Here is a 21228-nt window from a genome sequence, read left to right as displayed (position 1 = left end):
GGGGCAGGGGTGGACAGCCAGGCACCATCAGGGCAGCACTCAGTTCTGGCACAGTCTCCACGCCCCTGGTACTCCACAGGCCCCTCCGCCTCGGCAGCCGTGGGACCCTAGGGAACTCCTGGTGCTCGGCCGGGTCCAACTTAGAGCACACGGGAAGGGGTTGCAGGGAGGGTGGACCCCTTGAGAGGTGGATGTGGAGGACCTAAAGCTCTGGGCCCCCGGAGGCTCCCTCGCCACCCTCTGGTCCCAGAAAGGGTAGACCCTTCCCCACTTTGGAGCGCACGGGTTCTGGCGGCAGTAGTGGGGCCGTAGTGGGGCCGGGGCGGCAGGGTCTGGCGGCCAGGCACACAGTGGCGCTGGCATGTCGGATGCCCAAGCCCCAGGGCTCCCTGAAGGCAGGCGGAGGGCTGGGCTGAATGGGGACTGGGAGGCGGGGCCATCAGCGCTGTTTCTCTCAGTGGCTCTGCCCCCATTTCCCAGGCTTTTGGCCCTAAGGAACCTGTGTCCTTTCAGCTCCGGCGGGGAGCGACAGGAGCGTCCCAGCTCTGGCATTGCTTAAGTAAGGGCAGGCACTGGCAGAGGAGAGAAGTATGGCGCCGGTGGCTAAGCCGCGGCCCAGGGAGGACAGCCCACACCCACTCACTCGAGGCAGCCCTGGGGAACCCACTGTAAAGGCCAAGGGGTCTGAGGAAGGGGGTCGGGGAAGGGGAAGCCCTCCAAGTGGGTGCCCATAGCTGCCCAGCAGCCAAACCCGAGGCGTAGGGAGTAGATGGTCTGCCCAGTAACTGTGTAGAGGGCGAGTGAGGGCTGAACGCCAAGAGAAGGAGGGACCAGGACAGGTCTGTGCCAGGCCAGTTACCAGAGGAGGGTACTCAAGCCCCAGTGCCAGCCCTCCAGGAATGGAGGTTTGCAGCCCAACTGAATTCACCAAGACAGTTCAAGGAGTTTGAAAAATCTGGCTTTGGAAGGAAAACATCCATAGGTGCAGCGTTCAAAAGATGGTGGTGAAAGGTCTCCCTTCCTCTGTCCTTTCTATTCCCCACAATCTCCCTGTTCCCAGTTTATTATATATCTTTCTAGAGTTATTATATAGCACACAAGCAAATACACCTGTAAATATTCTCTTTCAGTTTTCTCTGCACAAAGGTAGCACAGGTTCCTTATTCCTCTGCACCTGCTTTATTCCCCCCAATCTATTTGAGACTGTAATGAATCAGCACATTGAATCTGTCCTTTTTCATCACTGTATAGTATTCAACTAGGTGGCCATATTGTCACTCATTTTTGTTCCCCTATTTTTAAAAAATCTGTTTTTTATTGATTTCAGAGAGAGGAAGGGAGAGGGAGAGAGAGAGTTGAAACATCTATGATGAGAGAGTCATTGACCAGCTGCCTCCTGCATGCCCCCAACTGGGGATCAAGCCTGCAACCCAGGTATGTGCCCTGACCAAGAATCAAACCCCGATCGCCTGGATCCTAGGTTGATGCTCAACCGCTGAGCCATGCCTGGCCGGGCTCCCCTATTTTTTAAAATATATCTTTATTTATTTCAGAAAGAAGAAAGGAGAGGGAGATAGAAACATCCATGAGAGAAACATGGATCAGCTGCCCCCTGCACATCCCCTACTGGGGATCAAGCCCAAAACCCTGCATGTACCCTGACTGGGAATCGATCCAGCAACCTCCTGGTGCATGTGATGCTTAACCAACTTAGCCACACCGGCTGGGCTATGTCCCTCTATTGATGGGCATATAGGTCCTTTCCAATCTCAGGTGGTCAGATTCATTCAAATGAGTACCTCCAAGTGGGATTGTTTTGTCAAAGGCTCTGGGTATTTGCAATTTTGAGAGCTGTTGCCTAATTGGTCTCTAAGGATTGCCTCAGTTTACACTTTCAACAAGCACCATCTAAGAAAATATATATAATGCCTTTATGTACCCTGTGTAGACAGTTATTTATTGCTAAACAATATTCCACTCTGTGGATGAGGCAGTTTATATTAGCTCATCTGTCACTGGGGGTGGAGAAGTTATTGTCAAAATTTTGATGATGAAAAATTCTCAGGTCTAAGTAAAAGCCACTGGGGCAGGGCCCACCTTCTAGCCCTTGGGCTGACTCTGACCCAGTACTTGCCCCAGGTGTCTCCTGACCTTCTGGCCTCCCTGTTCCCTTCCAGTCCAGTGCCAGTCCTAGTTTCTGGTATGTTTTATTCCTAAAGACACATATGATAAAAACCCCTTACCTACCTCCTCCCTGGGCTGTGATACACTTCCATGTCACGCCCCTGCCCAGAACCCAACACTCAGGCCAAACTGGACTGACACATTCTGAATTCCCCAAAATTTGACACCTTACCTCCTTGCCTTTGCCCACATATTCCTTCTGCCTGGATACCCTTCTCCTCTCCTTTGGTGAACTCCAACTGGTCCATCTGTCCTCAGCTTCTGCCACCTCCTAGTAAAGCCCTCCTGAACTTTCCCTCTCTCCATGAGGACTGGAACTAGGACTGGTCCTCCCAGAGCCTGAGAACAGAACTTGGGGAGGGCCCAAGCTGGGCTGAAGAGGCTTGGGGGAGTTGAAGCTAGCCTCGACAGAGTCAGAGCCCTCAGAGAGCCCAGACTGTGTTAACCAACATGAGCAGGGGAGAGACTGGACTGCAGTAGCCAGAGCAAGCTAGGGAGTCAAAGAGGAGACTGGGGGTGGGGCTTGGCCTGGGCTCCCAAACCTGAGGATTCCCCCAACCTTTGCTTCTATAATGAACAAATCATTGTTTAGCTCTGGACACCACTACCACACATCTTGCTCCTGAACACAGCTGGCCTCAGCTCAGATGTTGGCTTTTGCTATATCAGCACCTCAACATTTCCTGGGGATCTTTTAGTCAAACCAAGGTCTCCCTATCTGGAAATCCACCTAAGTGGGCAGGGAAGAGGCCCCACTCTCAACCCCTTCCCTCAGAACCCCAAAGCTCAGGGAGGGCCCTGTGGACCCTCAGACTAGCCTCCAGGGGGCGCCAGTGTCAATCCCAATGTTCAACATTGCAGTTAGAGTATCTCATTTTCTTACCTAAAAAAGGACCATCCTGCGCACTGGGCTTTGGAAACCCTAGGCTGAGGGGAGTGGGGAACAAGGAGACTGACAGGAGAGGGAAGATGTAAGGAGGGCAGAGACAGACTTGCTGCATGTTGGGGGTGCTCCAGGGGTAGGGGGGTGGGAGCAAGGATCACCCACCTGCTTCTCAGACCTCAGCAACCCCCTCCCTGCCTTTGGGGTATCTCCTGGTCTAGGGGGATCCCAGATGCCCCAGGTCACCTCACTACATCTCAACCTGGAGCTTCATTTCCCTCTTTGCTGTTGCCCCATTAGGTATTGTCAAGGCTGCTGGGATAGTTGCTATTACCTTGTCAGAATCATCTTTGGGGCTATACCCAGGAGGACCTCAGGCTACCCAAGGCTCAGCGGCCTACTGAGTGTCTGTGGGTCCCCTTGTCCATGGGCACCACCCCAAAGTCTGGGCGCCCTCCATGAGGCAGCACTCCTAGCCTAACTCTGGTCTAGCTTTTGCTCCAGGGGGATCTTGCAACTTTTGCCCCACCATGGGGCAGTCAAAGCCTTGAGCTCAATCCCCAGGACAAAGGGTACCATGATGGGCTCCCCCATGTCAGGGCTGCACTCACCCTACATCAGGATATCTCCCCAGGTTGTTGGCCTCCTCAGCCCCCACACTGACCTGTCCCCCAAATTTTACCTCTGGTACCCCAAGCTCAGCAGCTCCCACCCCACAACCTGAGCACCTGGCTCTGCACCTGTCATGGTGTCCTGGAGGCAGCCCCATCCGGGGGCCAATGCAATTACTCCCATGTTTCCTGGGGAACCTAAGGCAGAGGGGTTCACTTATTGAAAAGATCACAGAGCAGAACTTGAACTCTATACTGGAGACCCTGAAGCCTTGGTTGAGCCTAGAAGCCTCTCCTGTCCAACTCCCACCTCTCCACCTTGTAAGCCCAGTACAGCCTAGCCAGCCTGCCAGGATTCAAGTCTGGTCTGCCACTCACCAGCTTTGTGACCTTGGAGAGTCCCTAACCTCTCTGAACCTCAGTTTCCCCATCTGTAAAATGGAGATGATACAAAGAGAAACTTACTCCTCAGGCTGTTGTGAAGATTAAAGCAATAAATGAATGTGAAGCCACAGCCATGGTTTTGGGGCACACTGTCTTCCTGGGTCAGGGGTAAGGAGTGGGGTGAGGGTTGGAGATGCAAGGTCAGCACATGTATGGAATGGAGGCAAGCTGGTTTGGAGGCCAAGGGCACTAGGCCCAAGCAATGCCATCTGCCCAGTGATGGGCCTCTCCTGTGGCAGTGGCAGCAATCAAACTGTGAAAACCACACATGGCCACAGAGGGATGGCCTGAGCAGAGCCATATGTTCCCCTCCATGCCTGGGCCCCATACCCATCTGCATGACTGTGACCCATGCAGGCCCTAGTCCTGTCCCTAGGTGAGACTCAGCCTCTGACCATCCCCATCTGTTAAATGAGGAGGGAGTTGTGCTGGCCCCCCTGGGCAAGGTATGGCATAAATAAAGGATTCCTCGGAAGGCTGTATTGCCATCCTTATAGGAGGAGAGCAAGGCCAAGAAAGGGAAAAAAACACACACAAAAAAAGGAGGACCCAACTCACTCAAACCACCAAAGGAGCAATAATAGGACAACAGAGTCGGTGGGCCCTAATATGTTTAGTGATAGATGTGACATCACTAGAATGTGTCATTCATTCCTTTTCCACATAATTACTGAATTCCAGTTTGCTAGTTGACAAAACCACAATGCAAAGATCTGGACAGTAGGGGCAATGAAACACTGAGGCCCAGGAGTCAGAATATCAGGTCCTGATGGAGTCTGGGGATGTTGGTCAGGCACAGAGGGCTTCCTGGAGGAAGGGATACAACCAGGAGTCATGGGGACCCAAGAAGTTCTCTTGGTATAATGACAAGTGGGAAAGAGAAAATGTAATAAAAATATAAATTAAAATAGAACATAGAAGCCCAGCCAGCGTGGCTCAGTGGTTGAGCATTAACCTATGAACTAGGAGGCCACCGTTGATCCTGGTCAGGGTACATGCCGGGACTGCAGGCTCAATCCCCAGTAAGGGGCATGCAGGAGGCAGCCGACCAGTGATAAATGACTCTCTCATCAGTGATGTTTCTATTTCTCTCTCGCTCTCCCTTCCTCTCTCTGAAATAAATAAAAACATTTAAAAAATAAAGTAGAAGGTAGAACATATTGTGTGTTGGGAGAGAGGAGAGAGGGGGCAGGCGAGAGTGACCTGAGTTTTCTATTATCCTCCCCAGAGGATATTTTTTCCATTGCTTTTCAGAAAGTGGAAGGGAGAGAGAAAGAGAAAAACATTGATTGGTTGCCTCCTGCACGCGCCCGGAGGCATCAAGCCTGCAAGTCAGGAACCGCTCTTGGCAGCGATCAAACCCGGGACCCTTACTCCGCGGGCCAGTGCGCTAACCACTGAGCCAAACCAACTAGGGCCTTGGGTTGGTTTTCTTGGAGAGGTTTCTCCGGGTGATTCAACTTTCCCCATGCTGCCCGCGGACGGTTGGAAGACAGGATAAAAAAAAAAAAAAAAAAAAAAGGAAAAGAATCAGACCCGGTGTGCGTCCCAGCTTGGCGTCCCTCGGGGTTCCCAAGGATTCCGGGGTCCCATAACCCGCCAACGCGTCCGCGGCCAGAAGGGCCCCCGGCTGCCTCCCCACACCCGCATCCGGACTCCCAGGCCGCCGGCCGATCCCCGACGCCCGACAGCTCCCACCTGCACCGCCTGGCCGGGCGGGGCTGGACGCGCCGGCTCCCCCGCCGCAGTGTCGCCGCAGCGCTGCCCCGCCCCCGCCCGCTCCCTGCTCCTCCCCCCCACTCCCCCTCTCGGCCGCGGTCCCGAGCGGCTCCAGAGCGGACGCCGGCGCCCAGCCCAGGTGAGCGCCCGCCCCGGCCCCGGGACCCCGACTCTGCCCCCGGGTTCCTGCCCCGCAGCCTCCGCACCCCGGGCTAGCGAGCCAAAGGTCTCGGACCGGGGGCCAGCACTCTGGAGGCCAGGGGTAGTCGGCAGGGGAGAGAGAGAGACGAGCTGGAGCGAGAGCGCCCCCCTTCCTTCTCCCTCCCTTTGCCGGCCGCGCGACCCTACTGTGTGGCATTCCCCATTCCTGGGCAACCGGTCTGGTGGGGGGACCTGGACGGTGCCTGAAGGCTGCCTGAAAGGACATCTCAGATAGAGGAACTGCACGTGCAAAGGCAGGGAGAGTGCACAGACGGTTTGTGCTTGAGCCCCGTGGGGGAGGAGGGGAGGACCCCTAGCGCCCCAAACTCGAATGCCTGACTTGGATGCCGTCTGGAGGAGGGCTGGAAGCCGCTGAGGGCCTGAGCTGGGAAGGAGCCTCCCCAGGTGGGTACGGGAAAGGCCCATGTGACCCTTGGTGAAGAGTGGGACTAAGGGGAAAGAGGGGGCAATGCAGAGGAGCGGGGGGAGGCTCCTCTCCAGCCTGTACTAACTGGGGCCCTGGGAGGGGGTTCTGGGACAGGACACAGTCCTCTAGTAGATAGTTAGCGCTCAGGCACTGTTACAATTTGTTTGCATTGGGAAGCTTGCAGGCAAGGGACAGCACTCTGCAAAAACTTGGGGTCCTGCCCTGGCCAGTGTGGCTCAATCGGTGAGGGCACCCTCCCGAGCACTAAAGGGTCTCCAGTTTGATTCCTGGTCAGGCACATACACAAGTTTGGGGTTTGATCCCCATCAGGGGGCATATGGGAGGCAACTGATAGATGTTTCTCTCTCACATTGATGTTTCTCTCTCTCTCCCTTCCTCTCTCTAAGAAAAAAAAAATCAATTAAAAAACCCCCACACATATCCTTGGGAGAAGATTTTTAAAAACTCTCAACTTGGAGTCCCCTCTTGCCATGCCCCTGGCAAGGACTTTTGCCTTTGAATGGGGGTATCTGAGACTGCAGGAGGCAGGAGGACTCCAAGCTGGCTTAGCACACAGTAGGCCTGGAGTAAGCCTGGAAAAGGTTCCATCCCCAGCATTTTCTGTTTCCAGGCCCAAGGCTCTGGAGGGTCCAGACACCTGGACACCTGGGAAGGGAGGAAACAGCCTAGACAGGCATCTGGTGGCAAGTTGAGGTCCCACATTTTCTGGGACCTGTGGTCCAGCAGGTGAAGCCTGACACCAAGCTGGAAGGAAGTGGGCATGGCTGAGCTAAAGGTGAAGCCAGGACCTGGGGAGGGGCCTCTTTGTGCCCAGGGAGGTGCAGACAGTGCAGATGGTGACCATACTTTGCAGACCTGCCTTGGTGATGAGTGGGGGAAAGAATATGGGTATGGCCAGGCAGCCTTTGGGTGCCACTGCTTCCTGGCCTATAATGAGTGCCACTAGGGCAGATAAGATAAGATCAGGTGCCAGGCAGTAAGCAGTCCTTCTTCAACCTTTCTCTTCTATTTTCTTGACCCCCTTGCTCTCAGGTACCCACCCAGGGTCCTTGCTGGGATCTGGGCTAGACCTAGTAGGCCCTCAGCCTCACATCAAGTTAGACTTCAGGAAGAACTTTCAGGGGAAACAAATGGGATGACTGTGGGATAGACTGTGAGGAGGTCAGTTGTAAACAGGGCAGCTAAACTTTTGTTCTGAGTCTTCCAAAGTCCAGTCTTCTGGATGGCTCATCCTGTGGCCTTGAAGTCTCCTTGGGTTCAGGGACCTCTTTGTTGACCCAGTGACCCCTCCCCCAGCCCTGTGGCTTGCAGGGTGATATGTTGGCTTTTTGGGTCCCTGCCCATCTTGGAATTAAGGCGGGGGTGGGGGGTGGGAGGCCACCCAGATGCCCCTACCTGCTGCTTGACCTTGGCAAGTCCTTGGCCCCTCAGTTTATCCATCTGCTGTTAGGCATGACCTCAGCATCATGGGCCTGGTGGGCATTTGTAAAGAGTGCAGGTGGGGGTGGGAGCTCATGTCTGCTGGGCATGGTCTGTGGCAGGACTGTGTGCCTAGCCTCACTTTCCCCCAAGCCCATCAGGCCCGGGCTTGTGGCCCACTTCTGTTCACCATGGAGCTGGGTTTCCCTGGGGACCAGTGGACTGGCTCAGCCCCACCCCCTAGTCCCTCCTGTCCACAGCTTACACTGGGAGGAGGGGTGGAGGCTGGGCTGCCTCCTGGACCCCTGCCCCCTTGCCCTGCCTTCCAGGGCCTGGCAGCCTAGGTCTACTTCTGGGCTGGGAGCAAGAAGCATTGGCCTCCCTTAAAGGAGGTGGGTATCCAGGGGCTGGAAACCAGGGTGGGTGCAAGGACCAGGGAGAACTTAATGTCATCCCATTGTAGGAAGGGGAAATCCCAGGACCAGGAAGGCTCTGCTATGATCTGCGGTTTCATCCCAGCCATGGTGGCCTCCCTGGAGAAAGGAGGGTCCCAAGGCTCCCAGGCGGCAGGATTTTGAAGGGGGAGCAGAAATTGTGGGGGGTAGCTCCTGGACAAGGCAGCTGGGGGGCTGGACCTAAAGTCTGGCAGAGGGGCTCCCCTGGCAGTGCGCCCAGCCCAGGCAAAGGTGGGAGTGGGGAGTGAGGGTCCTGAGCCTGGAGGCCTCAAAGGGGAGGTGCCCTCCAGGGTCCCATTGTTCCTTTGGGGTCTGGCTCCCCTATTTCAAATATTTCCCGCTTCCAGTGTGGGCCTCTTCCAGAAGCCCCTCCCCACACTGTGTCTGTCTCTCTGTGTCTCTACCCACATCCCCCATTTAAGCCCTGATCCCTATAGATGCCTCCTCTTCCCCACCCCTACAGGTCCTGAAGGCAACTCCAGCTGGGATGGCAACGCCAGCGTTTCTAAGGGCCATGGGGGGTCCAGCCCCACTGGGGGCACCCTAGCCTCCCACAGCCCACCATCTGTGGTTCTGCCCCCTGCCCATCTGTGGGCCACTCACCATGGGTGGCTGCTTCTCCAAGCCCAAGCCAGGTACCTCCTCTCTTCTTGCTTCCCCCCTCCTTCCACCCTCCACCCTCCACCCTCCTTTCCTCCTCTCTCTATCCCTCCTCCCTCCTCCTGCCACCTTCCTCCTCCCCCTCCCCCCGCTGCCTCAGAAGTAGGTCAAGCTGGGTGGCAGCCTTAGCGAATGTTAATGCGCTGCAGGCAGGAGGGGCTGGGGGGCCTGGAGCCATACTTCTGCCCCCCTTCAGTGACCCTTCCTCTTTATTTGGGACTTTGGGTGCTGGTGGTGGGAATAGCAGCTGAATCTTTCTTAGAAAGGGGAGGGGAGGGTTCCTCCTGCTGCAGGGTAGGGAAGGGCAGCTGTGTACCCCAGGGCCAGGCAAGGGGACTCAGGGGACAGACACCTTCAGCTGATGTGTGACCCAGGGTATGCAAGGTACGTCTCTGAGCCTCACTCTCCCTCTCTACAAAATGAACCTCTCAGAGTTGCTGTGAGAGTGGAGTGGACAGATCCCAGCCCTCTTCATGTCTTCTGACCCCTGTGTGACCCTGGGCCACCTCCTCAGCCTCTCTGGGCACACTTTCCCATTTGCACAGGAAATCCCCACCCTGTCTGGCCCAGGGAGTTGCAGCGCAGGGTGGGGGCGTTGCAGGGCAATGGCAAGGCCTGGGTTTGCTCTCTGATGGAGACTCTTCTCCGCTGGGCTCTCCTCCCTCTGGCCCTTTCCCTCTTTTATTCTCACTATACTCAGGAAAGCAAGGTGTGTGGGCCTGCCGCAGATGAAGAAACTGAAGCCAAGAGAGGCCTCTCTAGTGCCCAGCCAGTGCCCCGCCCGCCCTGTCCAGGCCACCCTGCCCACTATGGCTTGCCCCATCTCCCCTTACCTGATACCCATCGGCTCCATTACCTTGGAACGCCTGAGCCTTTTCTCCTTTTCCTGGGTCTGAGGGGGAACTCGGGGGCAAGAGGAGATGTATGATGCCCTGCCAAGCAGGGGGACTCACCCACACCTGCCCTCCCCTCACTCCTGTGCTGTGGACATCCAGCTTGGGCCAGATCCCACCACCCTCCCTGCCACCATGTATGACCTGGGTAAATGATGCCCATTGTCTTGACCTCAGCCTTCCCCCCATCAGAAATGGGCAGGAGGATGCTGGCTGGCTGGCCCCAACTGGCAGGAGGCCCTGGGCAGAAGATGCCACCTGTAGTTTCCTTTAAAGGAACACAAAGGGCTGGTCTGCCTGAGACCCTTGGCCCCGGACTCCTAGTATAGGAGCTGGTCACACTTACCACACCAGAGGCAGTGCTAAGAACTTGGCTTCTTGAATCCAAATCCAGCCTCCCTTCCTGAGTGTGTGGTCTTGGGCAGATGACTTCACCTCTCTGAGTCTTTGTGTTCTCACTTGTAGAATGGGGCTAATAATAGGTAAGCTGTTGTGCTTAGCAGAGGGTCTGGCACATAGGCAGCACTTGCAAAATGTTATTATGTCCCCTTTTGGTGCTGGGCTGTCTGCAGCCAGGACTCCCCTGTGGGGCTAGGGTGGGAGGGCAGGAACTCAGGCCCCAGGCACACGTCCTGGGCAGGTCAGGGGTGAGGCTCGGGGAATTGCAGGGTGTAGGAGTAAGAGCATTTGACCCTGAGGGTTTAGCTGAGGTCAGAAGGGACCACAGGGAAACCAGAACAAGTGGAAGATCTTTGTGCAAATTCTTCATTTTCTGCCTTGCTCTGCTCTTGGCTCAGAGCACATAGGCACACACTTCCTGAGCTCCCTCTGCACTCCCTGTGCTTCAGTGGCATTGTGCTCCTTATAGGAAGTGTCCCAGGCCAGACCCTTGCTAAGCTCAGGACTAAGAGGAAGTGCACCTCTCAGTCTCTGGTCACCTGCCTTTCATTAGGCTACAAGTGCTACCTAAAGGCTTTTCCTTTTCATCACATCACGGCTGCCAGGAAGCTCAGAGCTAACCATTAAGTCCCTATTACCCAGGCTCATCTGTTGAGCTTCTGCTCTGGGTTACATATTACATATATTATCTCCTTCAGCATTCACTGTCACCAGTGAGTAGCTGGGAATCATGGAGTTAGGGTTGCTTTGGCTCTATGCGTGAGCAGATACCCCCCCCCCCCCGTTCACCTTTCCACCACTGCTCCTGACTTAATGGCTTCCAGTTCGATTGCATTAGGCAGCACCTCAGAGCCTTCTGGAAGGAGGTGGAGGAAGAAAACAGCCTGGCTTGGCAGTTATCTGGGCCCCTGCCAGGCTGTTCTTGTGAACTCCCTCTCTAAAGCTCACATAGCTGGTTTCAGCTGAGTCCAAAGTATTTTTCTTTTTAATTCTTCTGAAAACATTCTAACACTATTACATAAAGTGTGGAAAACAGAGGGAAAAACCCACTCCACCCATAGCCACCCCCACCTGACACAACAGCTTCAGCGTGTGGTGTGCTCAGGTGGCCGTCCTGCCCAGCTGGAATCATGGAGTGGACCTTCACCCCTGCTGTGCCCGGCCTGAGCTGGGGGCTGGAACTTGAGTATGGGGGGCCAAGCCCCCAAGGCTCCCAGGCCAGGCCAGGGTAGGGGATTAGCACAGCATGCGATGAGGGACAGGCAGGGGCTGGGTGGCCATGGGAGGCAACACCTGAGCTGTGTCTAGGTGGATGGGCAGGAGTTAGCCAGAGCCAGGAAGGATGGCAGCCTGGGCCAAGGGAATTGCATAGGCAAAGGCCAGGAGGTATGACTCTGTGTTCTTTGCTTCTGGAGTGTCAGGTTTGAGGTGGAGGGGATGAGAGGCGAAGCCGGGAGATGCCTGGAAGCTCTGGTGCCTTGGGAGCTGGGAGAGGCACCTTCTGCTCTCTCATTGGGCCCATGCTGTGCCAGGGGCTTAGCTTTCAACACTCAGCCTTCCTCCCTGCAGCAGCAGCCCAGGGGGCTGGATTATTGCTGCTCAAAATTCTGTTTGTTGTTTCCTTCTAATTAGAAAAATACCCAGGCACATTGTAGGGAATTTGGAAAATGCAGAAAAGTATAAAGAAGAAAATGACAATCTCCAGCTAACTCTTCCCTAGAGTTGGCCCCCCGGGCAGGCTGGGGAAGTATCGTCTGTGTGGAGGCTGGCGGGTGTGGGGAGGGGGGTGCTGTGCCCTCTCTGCTCTGTCCACATGAACTCCCCAGGTGGGGGTCACCTCCAACGCCCCAGACCCCTGCCCATGAGGACACTGAAAAACCAGTGTTTGGTAAATGCTGAAGGATTCTCAAACTGGTGAGAAGAGCTACTTCAGGAAGTTGAAATTATGCCTTATACACTTTTTTTTGAAATTTGACAACATTTTCAAACCTATGGGAAAGTTGCAAGCATAGAACAATGAAGCCTCGACTTTCTGTCACCCAGATTCACCAGCCCTGTTCTCACTGGAGTCACACTCTAAATGTGCCCCTGATCCATCAGGGATGTCCTTGTCCTCCATTGCAGACAGTGCCCTTGGAGTCAGAGCAACATTCAGGTCACCAGGGCTCTTTCCTCCACACAGATTCCTGGAGAAAGGGTGATTTCAGGGTTGGAGGAGTTTTGTGTCCCCCTCACTAATTTTATTATTGGGGGGGAAAAATCATGCAGAAGTCAATTCCAGCCCACCCAGCACCCATCCCTGCTGCCCCTGCCCTGCTTCATGCCTGTTTTAAGGCTCTTTTCTGGTGGAGTGGGCGAGGAGGTGGGTGGAGGGGGTCTCACAGTGCCCCCCACCCCCCCACAGTGGAGCTCAAGATTGAGGTGGTGCTGCCAGAGAAGGAGCGGGGCAAAGAGGAGCTGTCAGCCAGCGGGAAGGGCAGCCCCCGGGCCTACCAGGGCAACGGCACTGCCCGCCACTTCCACTCGGAGGAGCGCCTGCCTGCCCCTCACCCCTATCCTGGTGCTCAGGACTGCGTGGAGGCCGCCGTGTGTCATGTCAAGGACCTCGAGAATGGCCAGTGGGTGCTGGGCCTGGTACAGGGGTCAGAAGGCCCAAGGTGGGAGGGCAAATACAAGCCATAGACAAGGTGGGTAGGGAGGCCTGGAAGGGGACCATGGCTAGCTCCCATCCTGGCCACAGCCTTTGTGGCTTTTGCTGGTCTGGGCCTGCTCCCCAGAAGGCTGGACTCTGGGAGGAGGTGCTGGCAGGAGGTGGTGCCTCACATCTGGCCTGAATTCTGAGTGCAGCCCCTCCCCAGGATGCGGGAAGTGGAGCTGGGCTGGGGGAAAGTGTTGCTGGTGAAGGACAACGGGGAGTTCCATGCTCTGGGCCACAAGTGTCCTCACTATGGTGCACCCTTGGTGAAAGGTGAGTTGTCTGGTACACATGGGAGGTAGGGGCAGGGTCTCCTGAAGTGGGTGTGGCTTTGCACCATCAAGCCCCAGCCCTAGAGGCCCCAGCTCAGCTTGACTCCTCCCTGGATCTCCAGTTCCTCTCACCTACTGGTGGGGTCTTCAGGGCTGCGTAGAAACCAGCAGGTGCTGGGACACAGGAGTCCTTGGAGAGGGGCTCTTGCAGGTGATCCCACTCAGCACTGCCCCCTCCCAGGAGTGCTGTCCCGTGGCCGGGTGCGCTGCCCCTGGCATGGAGCCTGCTTCAACATCAGCACTGGGGACCTGGAGGACTTCCCTGGCCTGGACAGTCTGCACAAGTTCCAGGTGGGGCCGGGTGTGTGGTGGGGTGGGAGCCCAGGGGGTACAGGGTCAGGGACTGGAGCACCCCAAAGCCTGGTTCTGAGCAGCACAGCACTTGCAGGTGAAGATTGAGAAGGAGAAGGTGTATGTTCGGGCCAGCAAGCAGGTAAGGGTGTGGCTTGGGGCTCAGGTAAAAGGGAGAGCCCAGGTGGGCATCTAGTCCCGAGGAACAGCATGTACAAAGCCCTGTGGTGGGAGGGAATCTGGTGAGTGTGGCTGTGGAGCAGAGTGAAGGGTGGGTGGTGGGGATGAGGCTGGACTGCTGGGATATGGCAGGGAGATTGGCCATGACCCCAGCTCCCAGCTGCCCCCCACTGTCTGGCGATTCCCAGGCCTTGCAGCTGCAGCGAAGGACCAAGGTGATGGCCAAGTGCATCTCTCCAAGTGCTGGTCACAGCGGCAGCACCAATGTGCTCATTGTGGGCGCAGGTTGGTGGTGGGGTAATGAGAGGCAGGGTGGGGTGGGGGAGAGGTGGTTCCTGACCCACAACACCCTCCCCGCAGGTGCAGCTGGCTTGGTGTGTGCAGAGACCCTGCGGCAGGAGGGCTTCTCAGACAGGATTGTTCTGTGCACGCTGGACCGGCACCTCCCCTATGACCGGCCCAAGCTCAGCAAGGTGGGGGTGGGGTGAGTGGGGGTGGGGGCAGGGCTCTATCCCTCTGGGTGCACTCAGGCCCACTCAGAGCTTTGCTTGCTGTCCATTGGGGGTCTGGCCAGCTGCCCTCTCTGCTCATGCCAGGCCTCGGAGTTTGAAGATCTGGGTTTGTTGAGTTTTGTCCTGCAGCCCCTGTGTAACCTGGGACTGGCTTCACCCTCCCTGGGCCCCAGGTCCTCTGCTGCAAGTGGAATGATGGCTGCTTGGCTCTGTCTCAAGTTGGCTCTCTCCCACAGTCTCTGGATGCCCAGCCCGAGCAGCTGGCCCTAAGGCCCAAGGAGTTCTTCCGAGCCTATGGCATTGAGGTGCTCACAGAGGCCCAGGTAAGGGACAAAGCTGGGCAGCCATGAAGGCTGTGAGGTCCTGTAGGCTCCTGAAGATGTGAGTGTGCTCTTTCCTCCTGGCCTTGCTGCCCAGGCACTCAGGGGTGCTTCTGGCCTGGGAGGCTGCACTGGACCTTCTTCTCGGTAGGGTCATGGGCACATGCATAGCCCCAGTGTGGGGACATGGATGATTTGCTCAGGGCTGAGATGGAAGAACCTGGTGGGACTTGGAAATATAAGGAGGGCTTTGAGGGAAAGGTGATGTTTGAGGCTTAAAGAAAGGAGGGCCCTGGCTGGTTTTGCTCAGTGGTTAGAGCGTTGGCCCTTGGACTGGAGGGTCCCAGGTTCGATTCCGGCCAAGGGCATGTACCTCGGTTGCAGGCTCCAGCCCCCAGGCTGCATGCAGGAGGTAGCCAATTGATGTGTCTTTATCACATCACATTGATGTTTCTCTCTCTCCCTCTCTCCCCCTCTCTCTCTCCTGAAAAGCAATGGGGAAAAAAAATCCTCAAGTGAGGATAAAAAAATAAAAAAAGAGTGAAGAGGAATTGCCAGGTGAGGGAGGAAGGACAACCCAGGTGGCCAGAAAAGCCCCCATGGAGCTGCTTAGAGGGTCTAGCTAGGCTCTGGGCATACTGCAGGACCCAGGAGTGGGTGGCCAGGCCCAGGTCCATGCTCTGCCTGGTGCGGATTGCAGGTGGTCACAGTGGACGTGAGAAACAAGAAGGTTGTGTTCAAGGATGGCTTCAAGCTGGAGTACAGCAAGCTTCTGCTGGCACCTGGGAGCAGGTGAGACAGTGTCTCCCCTGCTGGCCCTGTTGGACACCGGGCAGGGTACTCGCCAGGATGGGAAGGCGCAGGGTGCCAGGAGCCCCTCACTGACACTGGCTATTTCTCAGCCCTAAGACCCTGAATTGCAAAGGCAAAGACGTGGAGAACGTGTTCACCATCCGGACACCTGAAGATGCCAATCGCGTGGTGAGGCTGGCTCGGGGCCGCAACACAGTGGTCGTGGGGGCCGGCTTCCTAGGTGAGCAGCTGTGGATGGTGGGGTGGAGGTGGCCAGTCCCAAGGCAGTGCTGGCTCTGGAAGGTGCAGGGTGCCAGCCCGCTGCCTACAACCCCGGCCCAGGGATGGAGGTGGCTGCCTATCTGACTGAGAAGGCCCACTCAGTGTCCGTGGTAGAGCTGGAGGAGACACCCTTCAGGAGGTTCCTGGGGGAGCGTGTGGGTCGTGCCCTCATGAAGGTGAGCCCACCCTGGTCCCCAGCCTCTCAGAACCCCGGGTGCCCAGCCCAGTCCTGGCCGGGCTCTTACCTACTGCCCATTGTCCACCTGCCCTGACAGATGTTTGAGAACAACCGGGTCAAGTTCTACATGCAGACAGAGGTGTCGGAGCTGCGGGCCCAGGAGGGAAAGGTGGGGGCCCTTCTCCCCCTCCCCTGCCGCTCTCTGTCTCCTCTCCCCTGTGCCCAGGAGCTGGGCCCACCTACTCACCTCTCTGCTCCCCACAGCTGAAGGAGGTCGTGCTGAAGAGCAGCAAGGTGGTGCGGGCTGACGTCTGTGTGGTGGGCATTGGTGAGTGCGTGGGCAGGTGGGTGTGAATGAGCAGATCTTTTGGCCAGTCCCTTCCCCTCCCTGAGCCACAGTTTTCACATCTATAAAATGGGGACCATAACTGTACCCACTTCAATGAGCTGTTGGGGAATGGGCATACTGGGCTTGGCCCAGGCCTGGCATGGAGGATGCCCCCAGTGACCACTGCCCACTCATACTTGACTCCATGGCCTGCTTTGTGAGGGCTGCAGGACACAAACATGCCTCTAACTGGTTCCTGATGCAATTGAGATGCCAGTTTGAGGAGGAACAAAGCTGGGGGTGGCAACACGGGCTGGGGTGGGGTGGCATGCCCACCCCTATCAGAGGACTTCCTGGACCGCTTCTCAGAGGAGGCGATACCTGAGGCCTAATGGGAGGTACAGGGATCTTTGGGCCCAGGCAGAAGGGACAGGACACACAGAGGCTGCGGGGTATGCTGGCCATTGGATGATCAGTCTGGGGCTGGGTTGTGGCAAGTGAAGGGTGTGGGTCATGCAGAGCAATGAGGTGAGAGAAGTGGACAGTGGCCCCATCCCGTCAGGCGCGGTGCCCTCCACGGGTTTCCTGAGGCAAAGCGGCATCGGCCTGGATTCCCGAGGCTTCATCCCTGTCAACAAGGTGGGCCTGGGTAGGGTGGGAAGGGTGCCGGGCTGGGGACAGGGGGAGGTCCAGGTCAGGGCCCCCTTCCCACCCACAGAGTCCTGTGCCCTCTCCCCACAGATGATGCAGACCAACGTCCCAGGCGTGTTTGCAGCTGGTGACGCTGTCACCTTTCCCCTGGCCTGGAGGAACAATCGGAAAGTGAACATCCCACACTGGCAGATGGCTCATGTCCAGGGTATGACCAATTCCACAGCAGAATAAGGGATGGGAGACTGTCCCAGGGTCTCAGCCTTCCCCAGGCCCCTCTCTCAGTTTCTGGGTCCTGGTTGCTGGTTGCAGAACTATTCAAAACTCTGTGGTGGTCTGTCTGGGCCAGCCTCATCCAGGTGATCAAGCCAGCTCACAGAGCAAGCCCTGTGTGTGGCTCATCTGCAGAAACTCCCTCCTTTGCCCTCTGGACACCCCATTCAGCCAGCCACAGCACCCCACCTCACTTGTCCTTCCTACAGCCTCTCCTTTTCTTTTGTACTCAAAGACACATGTTCATCAGGCAGAGAGAGAGGGATTTAGTCGGACATGGGCCAGCTCCCCACTCAGTGCCTTTGTCTCCCTTGGGCCACTAGACTGACTCTGGGAACCCAGTTGCCTCATGCAGGCCCCTGGGAGGTGGCCATCTGGGCCTGGAAACTGGGGACTCAGTGGAGAACCGTTGTGCTCTCTGAGGAATAGATTTCCCCCCTCACCAAGCCTCTGAAGATGTGTTCACTGTGCACACCTGGTCTAGGCCCCTAAGCTGCAGGTGCCAGCAAGTTAGCTGCCTTACAGGGAGGACCCCAGGCTCCCCGCCCCCACCTCCTCTCCCCTCTGCCTTCACGTTATCTGAACCACTGCTGCCTGAAACTCCACTCCTGGTACCAATTTCTCTTCAGATCCAAAGTCTGAAGTTGGTGCTATTTTTTAAGGAGCCAAAGGCTACTCATCAGTGTAATAAAAGTTTAATTGGGAGGATCCAGGGGACTCACAGACATCCAACCACAGGGTTCTAGTGGGGCTTCATGAACTGGGTAGCCACCCACGCTATTCTGGCTGGGGCCCTGGGGTGTGGCTGTCGTCTCTACTTCCCGGTTACTTGTGCTTGGTCTCCTGCCTCCCTCTTCAGACCTGATATATCTGATTAGTTGTCTGTGTGCGCACCTGAGATGGCCAGGCAGCCCCACCTCCCCAGGAAGACCACCTTCCAGACCCAGGGCACTTCACTCAAATTCTCCAGAGAAGCCATCTAAGTGGCCAGCTTTGAGCTAGGTGTTTGCCTCGGTACCAACCAGCTGCAACCAAGCTCGGGCAGTGGGCTGCACAATGATGACCCCTGGGGAGGCAAGGAGCAGCCCCACATGTGAGGGGTCCCCAGAGAGCTGGGCCAAGCAGTGTAGGGGTGGTGGGGGCTAGTGTCAGGGCTTTCACTATTGTGGGCCCCGCAGGGCGTGTGGCGGCCCAGAACATGCTGGCGCAGGAGGCGGAGATCAGCACCGTGCCCTACCTGTGGACCTCCATGTTCGGCAAAAGCCTGCGCTACGCAGGTAACAGAAACCTCTGGACGGGGCGGGGCCAGGAGCGTTTAGGGGCGGGGTTAATGAGGGGGCGTGGTTATGAGCATCCTAGGGGCGGGGCCACGACAGCTAGAAAGCTGTAAAGCCCTTACTGGGGGCGGAGCCTGGGCTACCTAAAAGGACAGGGAGCTAGGCCTGGAGGTGGGTACAGGGGGGCAGTTAAGAGGGCACAGGACCCTGGCCCGGTGGAGTCCCATCCCTTCGGCTGAGCTTACGTGGGTGCCATCCGCTTGCGCGGCCCACAGGGTACGGAGAAGGCTTCGACGATGTCATCATCCAGGGGGATCTGGAGGAGCTGAAATTCGTGGCTTTTTACACCAAGTGAGAAGGACCGGGTGGAGCAGGGGCACGAAGCAGCAGGAACTCGGTCGGTAGGGAAAACTCATCCCAGAGAAGCCTTGCTCCGGACGAAGGGGGCTTACCCGAAAGGTGGATGGAGTGGCAAAGGGAGGAGCTAGGCAGGAGACGCTGCTGAGGAGAGGTGAGGAGGCAGGGCAGTAATGACTCCAGTTGCCACGCATTGACAGGACATTTTATTTTTAGCACAGCTCTTTGAGGTGGGTGTTGATACCCTGCTTTTACACTGAGGAGAGTCACACGGGTAGAGAGTGGTCATCCTAGGACAGGAGTCCAGCCCTGAACCCCACTGAGGAGTATGGCTGGAACCGCCATAAGAATCCCACAGTAGCCCAAAGCCCATGTTGTGCTAAAGTGCAAAGCAGGGAGGGTTGGGTGCTCAGGACATTCCTGTTGTCCTGGGTAAGATCTCTTCCTGGGTCCCAGGTGGACAAGGGGTGTGTCAGGGTCTTCAAGAAGAGGGGCCACTGCTGGGCAGTTGTCAGGCTCAGCCACCCTCTCCCTACAGAGGCGACGAGGTGATCGCCGTGGCCAGCATGAACTACGATCCTATTGTGTCCAAGGTGGCTGAGGTGCTGGCCTCAGGTCGTGCCATCCGGAAGCGGGAAGTGGAGTGAGTGTGGGCATTAGAGGCCTGGGGAAGGGGGCAAGTAGTCTACCAAAGGACTGGCTCAACCTTCCTATGGCAGTTAGCTGCCCCACAGTCCTCCAGGGCCAGTCCTCTCACTCTTGGTCCCCATTAGTCTGAGGATCCCAGGGCTATGGGGCCATGGAGGGCATAGGTTGTGATTTGGGAGTGGGCTGGTTATATGTCTTCTTGGAAGACAGAAGGAAAAGGGGCCATGTCCCAGGGCAAGGCCAGTGCTGTGGGGAGGAGTCAAGGCACACTCCTTGGGCAATCACTGAACTTGGGACATCTGACTGGACATGGTTGTGTTGAGCCTGGCAGAAACCAAGTGGGGAAACACAGCCAGTGATTGCCCCTGGGGATGCCTTGAACAGATGTGGGGTGGTTGTTCAGGGTCTGGGAGACACTGGACGCCAGTGTTTACCCTCATCCCAACAGGGTGTCAATTCGAGTCCCACTGTAGGCTCAGCTTGCCTACAAAAAGCCCCCAGGGACTTGGGAAAGCCTGGAGGCCATGGGGTGGGGGTAGAACTCAGGCTAGCAACAATGGAGAATCTAGAGGGGACATAAATGACATGCTCTTCCCTGGCCTTCTCTGTCTCTCCCTCTTGCACTCGAAAAGGCTGTTTCTGCTGCACAGCAAGTACGTGTGTCCTGTCCTTCCTGTTGATTATTTTGAGCCTTTCCCACCTCAGCTGAGTCTGCACCTGATGGTCTTTCTCCCTTTGCCCAAGTACACATCCCTGCTGGGCACCAGGGCCTGGCACAGAGCAGGCCCCTGCTGTCCTCAAGGGCCAGCTGCTTATGGTGCTGAGTGGGGAGCTCTCTTCTTCTGCCCTGATTCCTCCTCCCCTCATTCCTGCAGGACCGGCGACATGTCCTGGCTGACAGGGAAAGGATCCTGAGCTTGCATGCAGCAGACTTGGGCAGGCATGCTGGGGCACCAGGGACAGAGGCCAAGCCCTGGGGGCAGGTGCCAACCTCCAATTTCCCAGGATCCCTCAGGGCAGAACCTGAGCCCTTCCAGTGTTTGCCATCAGCTGCCTGGTTCACCTCCAGAGAGGCTGCTGCTGCTTCCAAGAGATGCTCACCACCCAAGACCTCGACTGCCACAGATGGTTGGCAGTGGAGGCTGTACAGGCTCTGCCTCTCCTCCCTCTATTGGGACTGGTCCCCTGTAGGACCCTGCAACATATTAGACATTATATCAAAATTAAACCACACACATTTGCAGATCTGTGTGACTTCCACTGTAATTGGGCAAACACTCATGAGGGAGAAAGTGGATGACAGGGAGACAGGCACAACCACAGAATGTTCAGTGCCACACCAAGGAAGTTTGACCTGTGAGTGCCCAGAGAAGGGAGCAACTGATTCTGCTCCCGGGGGGTTAGGAAGGGCTTCTCCAATCAGAGCCTTGGTTCTGGACTTTGAAGGAAGGGTATTCCTGGTAGAACAGAGTGAAGGTGCAAAGGGCTTGAGACTGGACGTGCTTCTTCAGAGCACAGCGGCTGCACGCATTTGGCAGTTTGGGGGCATTTGCCCACTTAGGGCTGCAGGAGCTGGGTCCTGAGACAGACCTCATGCTTCTCAAGGCAGCCGGAGCTTCCCAAATCCACATTTCGCAGATGAAGGAACTGAGGCTTTGCTGTTAAGTAGAAATGAGAATGCAGAGCCTCTGCGCCACGCTGCCTCTCAGCCAATAAGAAAGTGGAGGGTAGAACGGGGGTGGGGTGTGTGCGTTCGGGCTGGGGTCGCGAGCAGTAAGGGGATAGTTGGGCTGCCT

General features: G+C 56.6%; 1 protein-coding gene across 7 annotated transcripts; it reads left to right on the top strand.

The window, feature by feature from the left end:
- Positions 1–5932: 5932 nt before the first annotated feature.
- AIFM3 (AIF family member 3) lies at positions 5933–20678 on the top strand. 7 transcript variants are annotated; one of them, XM_081123007.1, is made up of 21 exons: positions 5933–5980; positions 8828–8999; positions 12721–12934; positions 13175–13284; positions 13525–13634; positions 13732–13776; positions 14003–14099; positions 14175–14287; positions 14563–14649; positions 15347–15438; positions 15549–15679; positions 15781–15896; positions 15996–16067; positions 16163–16226; positions 16789–16865; positions 16968–17085; positions 18329–18427; positions 18703–18778; positions 19323–19427; positions 20065–20085; positions 20308–20678. In XM_081123007.1, exons 2-21 carry the CDS (start codon positions 8969–8971, stop codon positions 20345–20347), a joined length of 1818 nt encoding a protein of 605 aa, XP_080979133.1. In that variant the 5' UTR covers positions 5933–5980; positions 8828–8968; the 3' UTR covers positions 20348–20678. The 7 variants fall into 7 exon arrangements, with proteins under 7 accessions (XP_080979133.1, XP_080979134.1, XP_080979132.1 ...); XM_081123008.1 differs by lacking the exon at positions 20065–20085; XM_081123006.1 differs by lacking the exon at positions 20065–20085 and having other exon boundaries at positions 5949–5980; positions 14500–14649.
- Positions 20679–21228: the final 550 nt, after the last annotated feature.

This window comes from Miniopterus schreibersii (assembly GCF_964146895.1).
Source record: "Miniopterus schreibersii genome assembly, chromosome: 20".
In the NCBI taxonomy this organism is placed as follows: domain Eukaryota; kingdom Metazoa; phylum Chordata; class Mammalia; order Chiroptera; family Miniopteridae; genus Miniopterus; species Miniopterus schreibersii.
This window is presented reverse-complemented; position numbering and strand designations above follow the sequence as displayed.